A 13974-nucleotide genomic window follows, 5' to 3' on the forward strand; every position below is an offset into this window, starting at 1 on the left:
TTTGTCAAGACTTTTGAACTCAACTTTATTCACATCATTATCTTATCCACCAAAGCAACAAAAATAACACCAAGAAAGACCCTTTATTACAGGGTAAGCTTTGTGTTACCAAAAAGTACTAAATTTACAAACATAACCCCAACCATACATCACATATCCAAATGGAGATCACCTAACCCCTTTTGTGTCTTCATATAATTAAAATATATTATTTAATTAAAAAGATCATAAAAACAAAAGGTAACATTTTTATATTATTTTTTTTGATGAATTCAGCTAAAAACAAATAGACAAGATTTTTTAGGACATAGGATCTCTCTTCATGTCCCCATCATCACAAATTTATTATGTACCAGCATCTATTTACAACCACAACTTTATATCATGCATCAATAAATGTGTGGCCAGTTCTCAACCGCCTATGTTGCTAACCAGGTTCCCTGCACTGCATTAAAACATGTGACCACTTTTGTACATTTCTTTATTTTGTATTTTTGGCATGGGACCAAGGATAGGATCAATGTCTATTTGTAATGTTGCATCATCTCATGTTATGGTCTCACATCAACACTCAACACCATAGAAGATACTTCAAAGTTGTGTTTGTGGGGACCGAATAAGGCAAATTAAAGGGTCCCTAATACTAACTAATATTGTCACTCCTATCTACTAGTTATAAAAATTGGAAACAAAATAAATACAACAGGACCAGCCATGCAGTTTGGTCACCATCAGAAACCTGTTCTATAATTTGTCTCACTCCCTTTCGCAAAGACTCTGATTTGTCCAAAAAATATGAACTTATGGATATGGAATAAACCCGTCAAAAAGTTAATTTGAGTTATAATCTATTACACACCCAATAAATTAATATTTTTTGACTAATCACAGTATTTGACATATGGAGTGACTCAAATTATGGGACTAGTGACCTTATTCTATAAGAACCAGTCTTTAGTGGTCACTTTAGCTGGGGTTAGAACCCTTGGTACCAGGAATGTTGGAAATGCCTTGCATGGCAAGCTCAGCTACCACACTATCTGTGCAAGGAGGGTTTAGGCCTAAGGGCAAGGGTAGCCATGGGTTGCTTAGTGCCTCCTTCACAACCTTGTCAACAATCTCCTCTGCCTGCATGCATTCATTGAACACACTGTAAGAGTTCATAGGGAGTTTGAACTTGTAGATATTTGCATAGGTAAGTAAGCTGGTTAAGAATTGGCAAAATAAAGTGGTTCAGCATTAAAAAGAACATTGATATAATGTAATATATGCCTGAAAAATCTCCCCGAATTTCTGCATGTCGTAGAATTAAAAAGTAGATGTGTGGAAGTTCAAGCAACTGTAATCAAATGGTTCAAACTTTGTAGATGTCAGATGATGTGTGTCGGTAGCTGTACTCTATGTCTCATTAGGTACCACAAGGTTAATAATTGCAGTTGCGGACACCACAAAAACCGCAATATTGCATACAATTGCAGGAAAATGCAACCAATGCAGTTGCGGAGATTGCAAAAATTGCAATATTGTGGCAGCAACATCAGTTACGAACCGTAATTTAGAACCTTTTCATACTCTACAAAGGATATAGATAATTGGCATTTACAACCAGAGATAATTGGCATTTACAACCAGAGTTTCTATAAAATACAAGGTTAGTAAAAAAACATCGAAATATACTTCTAGTTGTCTATCACATGACACATGAGCTAACGGCCAAAGACTATGTAGGAACTGGTGACTTGCTAGTTGCCACTATGATAAAGTGGAATGAAACCTAAAGGTAAATCCTGCATAAGAAACGTAAAGGAAAGTATTGTTTTACCGGATAATGTTCAAAGGAATTTTGTGGTATGATAAGCTTGGAGTCCACTGCATCAGCATTGTGCAGCCCAGGCATACTCTGTGGTTTGATTAAAAGATAATATTAGCAACGATCGCTCTGGTAAATAAACCAAATAACTAGCAAATGATGAATTTGACGGCAAGGTTACATTAACTGTTAACACATAAACAAGCACAGATACAAAACTATGATCTTCATTTCGCTGATACTCACTTGAGGGTAGGAAAAGCAAGGAGACTGTGGAGGTGGTAACACTGGGAAACCCCATGCATCTGCATGCATCTGAAACATCAATCACCTGCATGTCAGAGTGCTTTCACAATTTCTACGTCACAAGCTATGAAGCACGAACACTTTAAAATAGCCATCGTATCTTTTTACGTCTTTATTATTGTTTATACCATTATCGATGGAAATCACACAATAATTAGATAAACGTTAGCATTTTATTATGTCTATAATGACTCACACTAACACTTAAAACATTATTCCTCTATTTCAATTAGGTTAATCTTACATAGCTTTAATTTCTTGTATCATATTCACGACTTCTGTGTCATATTCATGCTTCCAATATCACAAGTCACAGAACAAAGTTACTGATATAAAAGAAAAACTTAAGTCCTGCTTGAATTCTGAACAAAAAGATTACCCCAGGAAATGGCTTCCGGTTCCAACTTTCTGTAGGCTGCCATAAGGGATAACCAGGAGAATTCCAAATATTCATACCAGGCATTTGACAGCCAGGCTGTCCCCACGTAGGATACACAGGAGCCGGAGAAAGGGTGTGATTAGAATGATATTGAGGAAAGGCCATAACTGGTCTTTGAAGACAATAGCTCCTTTGCATTGGATCACTTTGATTTAGCCATTTCCTACCTTCTTCCTTAGGCAATAGTCGTCTCTTGTGCATTCTATATTTCTGTTAAAACAAAAATACAACAGTTAACAGTCAACAGTTTTGGAAAAAAAATAAGCTGAGGCTAATGTATAATAATTATATTATAGTTTCTGTGTGACACTCATTTTCAACTTGGTCCCTATGAGTAAAAACTCAGTTTAGTCCCTTTTTTTAAATTATATCTGATTCGGTCCTCGAAATTCATTATTGTTAAACATTGGTCATTGTAGCTAAAGAATGGGGACCAGATTGAAAATCATTGTGGCATGTAGGGACCAAAACATACTTTTTTGGTCCATATGCCTTATAATCATTGTTACTTTGGTCGTTATATATGCTGATCCGTTTCAATTCGGTCCCTTTACTTTAAATCCAACAGAAGGTATTCTAACGGCAATAAACGTTGAGGACCAAATTGAAAATAATTGTATATATATGAACTGAATTGATTTTTTTGCATCTAGAGACCGAGTTGAAAATAAGCATCAAGTATTGGGACCAAAAGTATGGTTTACTGATAAACTATAAATAACAAGGTAAATAATGACCTGAAGATGGCTTGCTACATTATGCCTTGTCAAGTCCTCCACTTTCATTAGCTCCAATATTCGAGAAGGAATGGCTTGTTCAATGCCTAGTTGTTCCACTGCCCTCACAAATTTTTTGTGCAGCTCTGGTGTCCAATCTACCTGAGACCAAAATCAAGTACCAAAACTATATTCACATAATCAAAACCACAGATAACTTATATAAAAATATTAACAGCCTTATATGGCAACAACATGGATAAACAATGAACAACACAATATGTACGAATGTACAAAAATATTTAGTAAAGACAATGTGGTTGGAGTATTCCAAAAGTTACACATATGTTCAATTTCAATAGTTATTTGTAAGTGTATCATCAATGTCTACTTCGATCACAACAATATGTCAATGAATTTTGCATCACTAGACATCATGTTTTATTTAAAACTGAAGATAATGAAAAATTAAGGCTGGGTCCGTGTTATTTAACCAACCTGTTTCGATTAAAATCTGCATAGAAACTGTCCTTTCTAAGATTTCCATTCGAAGACTAGTTAAGAATTGAAAATTCCATTATAAACTTTCCTTTAACCACTTAACGAACATGGAAATGTCGATAATCCATGATTCCCTGTGCTTTCTTGAAATCTTGATTAACTCCAAGTATGCAGATACAGTACATCAAGAAGACTAACAGATTAAAGAAAACTGGAAATATTTGTCTGGTTATGTGAGCCATACAGTCATTTATATCAGCATCATGAGCACGTGTAAGCAAATAGTACAGGCAAGACGGTTAGAAGAACATGATTCAAAGAATGAATAATCATAAACAGCTTACTTTCATCTTCTTCCGATTAGCTTTTTTCTCACATGAATTACTGAGAGCACCAACTTTTTTTGGAGATTTTCTATTACTATCAGTCTTGCTTTGAACCTTTATATCACGTGGACATGAAGAAACAGCATTTCTACTCTCACTCTTAGATTGGTCGGCAAGATGCTCTTCCTCCTTAACCGGAATCTTCTCAGATTCCCTTTGTTGTGAAGTACTTTGAGCATTCAAATTTCCACACGTTGTTTCGACAGATTTAGATTCTCCATCAAGCTCATTGCTTTCTTTTTCTGTTGAGCAAATAGTCTGCTCTTGGCAATCACCGTCATCCAGTAACCTTGCTCCTTGTTTCAATTGCGGGGTTGAAGGAGCTGGATATTTATCACTTCCAGGAGACTGCTCAGGATCATTATTAGTAAAGCTGGATACTTTCTCCAAATCAACTGATATTGTAGTTTCATTTTGTCCATTGCCTTTTCCGAGCTCCAACATGGACACTACAGATTCTTTGACAGGTTTTAGTGATTCAGATTCGACACTTGCTCCAGCATTGAATGCCTGGCCAAGTTCAACCATATTGATATTAGAAATAAATTTGATCATGTTATATTAGACTATACTGCCAATCTAGTGCTCCAAACATAATAGTATCACCAGTTATGTCTTCCAAAGTTTTGCATTACCGATTACATTCTTGAAAGACGTAAAAGAGTGTTAAATTGAAGGACTTTATTGGTGACTTGAGTCATTGAAAGGACTATTGTCGTGACGTTTTAAATCTTTGAAAGATTTAATTAGTGACAAAAAACTTTCAAGGACGTAATTGGTAACACTAGAAAGTTCACCCTTAATAGTAAATGCCAATGTATTATCGGCTTTTCGCTAAGATTTACATACCTTGTGAACCACATGCTGCCAGATATTTCTGAGCTTGTCCTCACAGAGTGGTTTGCTAAGGAACTCAACTGAACCAAGCTAAAAAAGACAACATAGTAAAGAATCAAGAAATATCCATTAACAACCAGAACAGAAGAAATATGTACAGATGTACTCAATCTAATGATTTAAAAATCATAGTCAGGGAATATGAAACTGAAAAATTAGATTAAAAATGAGTCCATTAGTGCACTAACTTTAAGGGAAAGGTAAATGTTGGTTGATAATTTGAAAGAGCCAAAAGAAAATGAGTTAGCTCAAATAATATTAATAAGATATAAACCTATAAATAATTGGGGCAGGTTAACCAAAATCTTACCGCTATGCACTTCATCATGGTGTTCAAGCAATGGTTGTTTGAAATCACTACATACAAAATTGATAAGTACCACTGGTCAGAAATTTTACCGCAATTAGAAGACAGCCTTGAAGTAAAGTTTTTCCCATTTACCATGTCATTTTCCCTTTTAGACCACTCATTATGTCATTTGGTAAAAGCTACTCTATGTTGCATGATATAAAAACAACAACTAATAATTCTAAAAACAAATAAAATAAAAAATTAACAAAAACTTGCAATTTTTACAGTATAGGTGAAAATTGGACTTGAAAGGTACAGTGATGTTTCTTCTCTTTAACAGGAACTGATTTTTTTAGCTTAGCATTAAAACTAGACAATTGAGTTGTAAATGATATTAAAATAGAGTGCATCTTGGAGGTTTAATAAAAAAACAAAATCAAACCAGCAAATTCGGATTCGGGTTCTGTACTCACTAATGGTTGGCAAATCTTTGGCATTTTCAAGAAAAATGAATCCTCCAAGGCTATTGCTTGTACTCGCCTGCAATTTGGATGGATGCATTTCGTCAAAAATAGCATCACTAATTAAGGCTTCACTTTATAACAATTAGGAATATTAACATATAGAAATTTAACAAAGAGAAGCAATAAATGCCATGATACATGAGTATAGGAGCAAAATGTATAAGATATAAGTGTTGATTCTGAAATATGCTGCTCCTTTAACGTTAATATATTTTATAGCCTAAAGTTTGTAAGCAACTAATTATGGCTAAGAGTGTCATTCTTCCCTGCAGACATTCAAATTATTTGTCAACAAGCATATTAGAGAAAATGACATCCTTTTAATGCTTGTTTTCTATTGAAAATTTATAACTGGTACATGATTTGTCATTTATATAGAAAATGAAAGTTCATTACCTCCACTATGGCAATGTGGAAGTCTTCAGGTCCACTTGAGATTGCCGACAAGGCTTCATGCTCATTGCAGAATATAGAAACTGTACGGAAACTTAAGGGTTAATAATCAAATTAACAGATTGGACAAGAATGAACGAGGGAGCCGTGTGAGCATAGGAAAAGAACCACATGGACTTCAAAAGCAATCAAATAAACTTGGGTTGGTTTTAAGTTATAACAATTTCTCAATTAAACTTACCTTTGTGGAAACTTTTGTTTTCCGAAACAATTCTCTGTCTAATTCATATTTGCCATTCAATTAAAATGATACCAAATGTACAAAAAGATCATAGATTCAGTAGTTCAAAGAATCAGATAACTAAGAATTGTTTTATACTCAATTTATTTATAATTTGGATCACATCATTTTAGACAACACATTAAGCATAGGAAAAATATATTCTTTCGAATTTTATAGCCTCAAGTGCAACTAAAATCTAAAACCACAGTTTTCTAAAGAACCATATAAGGACTATATCTAAAGCAATGAGGCTTTTCAAGATGCCATAGTAAATAAAGACGGACCGAGCTCGCCAACTAATCAAGGTAAGTGGGAATTACTAGGCCAAAATTCCATGTAGATTAAGAAGTGAGAATGAAACATACAACAACAACAACAACAATCAAGCCTTTATCCCGAAAATGTATTTACCATTATAGTCCATGGCCTGAAGTTTTGCACTTATCTCGGAAGCCGAATTGATGTCATCATCAAGGAGAAGAACCTTTAGTCCCTTAGGAAAATCTTTCCATTCTTGTAAATCATTGGCAGTGCAAACCATAGCTGGCTTGGCATCCTTTCTCAGTCCCTTACAGAAAGTTACAGATCAATACTGTTTGCTTATCAATATCCAATTCCTTCTGCACAATCACAAATGCTAGATTTCAGTATAAAATCACACAACATGGAAAAACAAAACAAGTAGAAAACCCTTTGCAATTTGGATACTTAAATTTGTTTAAATTGGAAAAAAACCTTATACTTCACTAGAAGATAATGCTTTTTTTCCCAAAAAACATTTTTTAAACAAAAGAAGACAAGTTTCTTTTTGTATTTTAAGGATCTCATATGCTGATGGCATTTTCACATAACATCATACAGAAAATGAAAAAAAAGATACAAGTGAAAGATTTTATAAATCATAAAAATAAGTTGAATTGTCATGAATCATAAAAAGATAAAAGAAAAAAACTTTACAACAAGCCAAGCAAGTCAGAAGTCCTAGTAGCAATTCATCATCATGAACAAAGAAAATAAGCAAGAAACTCAAATGGGGTCACATGCATGCACATATAAAGTACAACAAAACAAAAAACATAAGAAGTCTCCAAAAATGAACATTTTGAGCTGAGAGAGAATGAGCATGCACATAATAAAAATATATGTGAACAAGGAAAATAAGATGTTGACACTTGACACAGTGAAGCCATTTTTGCTACCTTGGCATAAAAGAAAATGCTTATTTCTAATCCATTGGTGAAGTTTTTTCTTCTTTCTCCTCTTATGTTATCTTACTCCATTGGAAATAATGAGAAGAGTGAAGAAAAGGAGAAGAGAAGAGAAGAGAAGAGGGGGTGAGGGAGGTTTAAAGTGTTGTTCTTAAAGGAAGCTTGTGACTACTGAATAGTTATCATTATCATCAAAAGTTGTGGGGCCAGCATCTGAAAGTGTCAACACATCTTATTATTCACTATATATTATACCATCTTTTATATTTATTATTTGCCAAAAGTGCACACAAACTCCATGAAACTTTATATCTGATGAATTATTATTTTTGTTTCATTAGAGATGATATTAAATTATTAATAGAGAAGGACACTGTGACATTAAATTTATAATAGTAACAATTAGCTTATTGATGTAACATGTTACTCAACTTGGATGAAGGAAAAATATTATCATCAAAATATAAATTGATTGAGAAGAAAATGAAATGAAAGTTTCATAGTTAAAAGGAAAAATAGAGTAAAATTTATATGATAGATAAAATAAAAAAAATGTAGGATGAAAATTTATCATTATTATTAATTTATCATTATCTTTATAAATTGACTAAAAATAAAAAATATTTACTTTGTAAGTTTAATTGACTTTTCACATAATGCATTGGTAGTGTAACCTTTTCACATTATTCCTTGAATATATTTTTTTACTTTTTTAAGTGTAAATATATACTATTTTAATAGATTGAGAAGTACTATTTTAAAATAATTAACTTCTTCTCTTCTATTACCTGATAAAAAAAACTTTTACAACAGAGACAAAATAAGACTAACTTCTCCTATTTGATCTTAAGCGTTTATACACTTTTGATAATTGAGCTCATTCTTTAAAATTACATAGTAATGGCCACACCCCAGTACCATCCGCCTTTGTCACATTTCTGCTTGGCATCCAAATTAAGAATTATAAGTAAAAAATGTATCTACTCAAAGTTACAGATCATTTATTATTTATTTTAATTATTATTCAACAAACAAATATCTAATGAATGATATATGGAATATGTATAAATAGTTACATTAAAAATTTGGGATTATTCATAATAAAACATGATGAAATAACCAAACAGTCCTAAGTGTTTTTAGTCTCTCATTGAAAAAAAAATTGTTTTAAGCAGTATTGAATAAGTACAAAGTATAGGTGACATATTATTTGATTACTAAACACTTAAGTATTTACTTGTATTTTTGAAACGGAATTTCTATTGAATACCATTTCAAAATAAATATTCAAGAATTTTTGAACATATTCTTCTGGTATGAATTAATTTATTGTTGCATGACAAAATTAAATGCTAAATGGAATAATTGATTGCTATCTATGTATTTTCAGTGTAAAACTTTATGCACATTAATCTATATAATTTACTATTCATTTATATTACTTATATTTAAGAATAAATGATAATTAAACATGATTAATAAATGATGCAATGTAAAAAATACTTATATCATTAACACATACATTTTTTCTCTTACTATGTCTATTTTTTTATATTATATTTATATATTCTAAATGATTTATTAAGTACTTTCAATTTATATATTTGTGTATATATTATGGTATTGCAAAAACCAGGACAGAATATGAGATTTTCAGAAAGTTACAGATCAATACTGTTTGCTTATCAATATCCAATTCCTTCTGCACAATCACAAATGCTAGATTTCAGTATAAAATCACACAACATGGAAAAACAAAACAAGTAGAAAACCCTTTGCAATTTGGATACTTAAATTTGTTTAAATTGGAAAAAAACCTTATACTTCACTAGAAGATAATGCTTTTTTTCCCAAAAAACATTTTTTAAACAAAAGAAGACAAGTTTCTTTTTGTATTTTAAGGATCTCATATGCTGATGGCATTTTCACATAACATCATACAGAAAATGAAAAAAAAGATACAAGTGAAAGATTTTATAAATCATAAAAATAAGTTGAATTGTCATGAATCATAAAAAGATAAAAGAAAAAAACTTTACAACAAGCCAAGCAAGTCAGAAGTCCTAGTAGCAATTCATCATCATGAACAAAGAAAATAAGCAAGAAACTCAAATGGGGTCACATGCATGCACATATAAAGTACAACAAAACAAAAAACATAAGAAGTCTCCAAAAATGAACATTTTGAGCTGAGAGAGAATGAGCATGCACATAATAAAAATATATGTGAACAAGGAAAATAAGATGTTGACACTTGACACAGTGAAGCCATTTTTGCTACCTTGGCATAAAAGAAAATGCTTATTTCTAATCCATTGGTGAAGTTTTTTCTTCTTTCTCCTCTTATGTTATCTTACTCCATTGGAAATAATGAGAAGAGTGAAGAAAAGGAGAAGAGAAGAGAAGAGAAGAGGGGGTGAGGGAGGTTTAAAGTGTTGTTCTTAAAGGAAGCTTGTGACTACTGAATAGTTATCATTATCATCAAAAGTTGTGGGGCCAGCATCTGAAAGTGTCAACACATCTTATTATTCACTATATATTATACCATCTTTTATATTTATTATTTGCCAAAAGTGCACACAAACTCCATGAAACTTTATATCTGATGAATTATTATTTTTGTTTCATTAGAGATGATATTAAATTATTAATAGAGAAGGACACTGTGACATTAAATTTATAATAGTAACAATTAGCTTATTGATGTAACATGTTACTCAACTTGGATGAAGGAAAAATATTATCATCAAAATATAAATTGATTGAGAAGAAAATGAAATGAAAGTTTCATAGTTAAAAGGAAAAATAGAGTAAAATTTATATGATAGATAAAATAAAAAAAATGTAGGATGAAAATTTATCATTATTATTAATTTATCATTATCTTTATAAATTGACTAAAAATAAAAAATATTTACTTTGTAAGTTTAATTGACTTTTCACATAATGCATTGGTAGTGTAACCTTTTCACATTATTCCTTGAATATATTTTTTTACTTTTTTAAGTGTAAATATATACTATTTTAATAGATTGAGAAGTACTATTTTAAAATAATTAACTTCTTCTCTTCTATTACCTGATAAAAAAAACTTTTACAACAGAGACAAAATAAGACTAACTTCTCCTATTTGATCTTAAGCGTTTATACACTTTTGATAATTGAGCTCATTCTTTAAAATTACATAGTAATGGCCACACCCCAGTACCATCCGCCTTTGTCACATTTCTGCTTGGCATCCAAATTAAGAATTATAAGTAAAAAATGTATCTACTCAAAGTTACAGATCATTTATTATTTATTTTAATTATTATTCAACAAACAAATATCTAATGAATGATATATGGAATATGTATAAATAGTTACATTAAAAATTTGGGATTATTCATAATAAAACATGATGAAATAACCAAACAGTCCTAAGTGTTTTTAGTCTCTCATTGAAAAAAAAATTGTTTTAAGCAGTATTGAATAAGTACAAAGTATAGGTGACATATTATTTGATTACTAAACACTTAAGTATTTACTTGTATTTTTGAAACGGAATTTCTATTGAATACCATTTCAAAATAAATATTCAAGAATTTTTGAACATATTCTTCTGGTATGAATTAATTTATTGTTGCATGACAAAATTAAATGCTAAATGGAATAATTGATTGCTATCTATGTATTTTCAGTGTAAAACTTTATGCACATTAATCTATATAATTTACTATTCATTTATATTACTTATATTTAAGAATAAATGATAATTAAACATGATTAATAAATGATGCAATGTAAAAAATACTTATATCATTAACACATACATTTTTTCTCTTACTATGTCTATTTTTTTATATTATATTTATATATTCTAAATGATTTATTAAGTACTTTCAATTTATATATTTGTGTATATATTATGGTATTGCAAAAACCAGGACAGAATATGAGATTTTGGTGATTGTGGCTCGCAAGGATGATGTTTGTCCTATATATCCTCACAAATGAGGAATAAATGCTTACAGAATGTATGATCCTCCTTAATTCATCAGGATCCTTGACATTTATAACTTTCGTGGTGTTATTGTGATTAGGACTTCTTCCGACTTATATATATTTTAGGATCTTTCCATTATATTTGGATTTAACTAGGAATTATCCTATTAAGATATTGGAATATATTGGATGGCATTTATCAATTAAATGGTGTATTTCATATAATTATTTTATAGAGTTATATGAAGATGTACTTTATTTATGATTATATGAATAATCCCATGTATCTATATTTTAGCAACATGTATGTTATTTAACTATCAGAATCATATGTATTTAAATAGTCACGTCAAGGTATGATTTATAACAAAATATATGTGTATTATATTAATAAAATAAGCATATTAAAGTAGTGAAGATTTTTATACTCCTTTAATTTTCAACACAATCCTAAACTGCTAGTCATAGCGTTAAGACATCTACATCCTGAATGTTAGGAACTGAAAATGGAAAATATGGTTTATGTTGAGATTGAGACTCAAGATTTTGTTTAGATACTGAGGAGGAAGAGCAAATTAGTGTAGTGTTACAAAGTGCACATACATAGTGCTACTATTGTTGCTACTTCATGGGTTTTTCAACCAATCATATTATTATTATAGTAAGTAACATATAAAATACGGTACTTTTGGGATATTAGATATGCTCAAGCTACATTGAGGAGAAAACATGCATATAAATAAGTCAACCAAAATGATTAGTATAATATTTTATCATGTTTTGTATTTAGTGTGTTAAAATGTCAATTTTGGTAATGGATAGGCTCCAATTATAACTTGGTCACATTAAAATGCACTCATAAATTTAAGGAGAAAAATAAATTTTAGTTTGCTCCTCCCACACAATATGATATTATTATATTTTTATTTCTGGTGCAGGGGATTCGCACCCATAGTATGGACGTGTTATATTTCTGTCTTCATTATTTTGAGCCAGTTTGTTAATGAGATTTTAGATTAGCATAAATTTTATATCTGAGATTCATCGTAAATCATACTATTGTAATGATTCTTTCACGAATAAGAATTTCTTGACAATTATTTGTGAACACATGGCTCATTTACCGGACCATATTAAATATATGTTATTTGTTCTTCCTTTAGTTTATATGTTCTTTTATTTTCAACATAGTCTCAATTCATCAAATTTTGAGGACACCAGAACTTGGTGTTAAATTTCATGTTACCATCATAGTAGATTATACGAGTAGGTCGATTGCCTAAACCAAAATATGATATGATTCATGCTCAAAACAACCCAATTAATACAAGGTGGCATGCTTCTTGGTCGAGGTCGAGATGGAACAACCTGAGGCCAAGATCAAGCCTCGCTAGGAACACAACCAAGGTGCCAAAACCATTATGCAAGACATAGGCGTGCTAGCACCCTCTCTTACCAATATCCCAAATCATGTCCTAAATAATATCGGCATCAATAAAAATATGTCATGTCAACATAAATTGACAGGGACATAGTTTAAGACAAACAAATTCTTGTTCCCCTACTTACAATGTAATAATCATGATCTCTCTACATGAATTGATCAACCGTTATTATGTGGCATTGATGATTGTGATTCCCTAAAAAATAATTGTTCTATCATTGTAAACACAAACCAAAGTTTTAAAGTTCTATCTCAAAACCTAAAGATAAAACCTTGTTGAATGTTGTTTGTATGTAATCCTTCTTACCCATGGCAAAGAGAAGAAGTTTGGTTAGTCCAATATCATATGAAAATTGTATCTCAAAACCAATTAACTTTAACAAATATTCCTGTAAGTATAGAAATTGCATCTAATAGATTGAGACATGCCACATGGGATGTGAGACTTTGGGTATATCCAACTCTACTCCACTTCAAACTACTTTGATATTTAGACTATTTCTAGTCATGTAGGTTGCTTACCCCCTTGAGTCATCATAACTTGTATGTGGCATTATTGAAAGACAAAATAGAGATTGAAACTATATGATCCAAATAAAGTACCACATATTCATCTGAATGAATCATAATGGGTCATATCAAATTAGGCATGCTAAAATTGTCAGCATTAAAAAGACGTACGAAAATGAAATTCATGAATGATAAATACTGAACCGTGGGGCACTCACTCTTATTATTCATAAATATCATCACCCACTGTTTTGTATGGTAGATAAAAACAAGGACCTTAC

At 31.0% G+C, this 13974-nt stretch overlaps 1 protein-coding gene across 3 annotated transcripts; it reads right to left on the reverse strand.

Moving 5' to 3' along the window:
• Positions 1–325: 325 nt before the first annotated feature.
• On the reverse strand, positions 326–10193 carry LOC109337860 (two-component response regulator-like APRR2). Of its 3 annotated transcripts, none has more exons than XM_019574934.1 (12): positions 10037–10192; positions 6959–7167; positions 6268–6347; positions 5821–5887; positions 5366–5412; positions 5008–5085; positions 4117–4668; positions 3293–3433; positions 2496–2765; positions 2057–2125; positions 1823–1900; positions 326–1128 (listed from the first exon to the last, which is right to left on the reverse strand). In XM_019574934.1, the coding sequence occupies exons 2-12, from the start codon at positions 7086–7088 to the stop codon at positions 967–969; spliced, it is 1674 nt and encodes a 557-aa protein (XP_019430479.1). In that variant the 5' UTR covers positions 7089–7167; positions 10037–10192; the 3' UTR covers positions 326–966. The 3 variants fall into 3 exon arrangements, with proteins under 3 accessions (XP_019430479.1, XP_019430480.1, XP_019430481.1); XM_019574935.1 differs by lacking the exon at positions 10037–10192 and adding an exon at positions 7747–7902; XM_019574936.1 differs by lacking the exon at positions 326–1128 and having other exon boundaries at positions 1822–1900; positions 1992–2125; positions 10037–10193.
• Between the last annotated feature and the right edge of the window lie 3781 nt (positions 10194–13974).

This window comes from Lupinus angustifolius, unplaced genomic scaffold (assembly GCF_001865875.1).
Source record: "Lupinus angustifolius cultivar Tanjil unplaced genomic scaffold, LupAngTanjil_v1.0 Scaffold_12_3, whole genome shotgun sequence".
Classification (NCBI taxonomy): domain Eukaryota; kingdom Viridiplantae; phylum Streptophyta; class Magnoliopsida; order Fabales; family Fabaceae; genus Lupinus; species Lupinus angustifolius.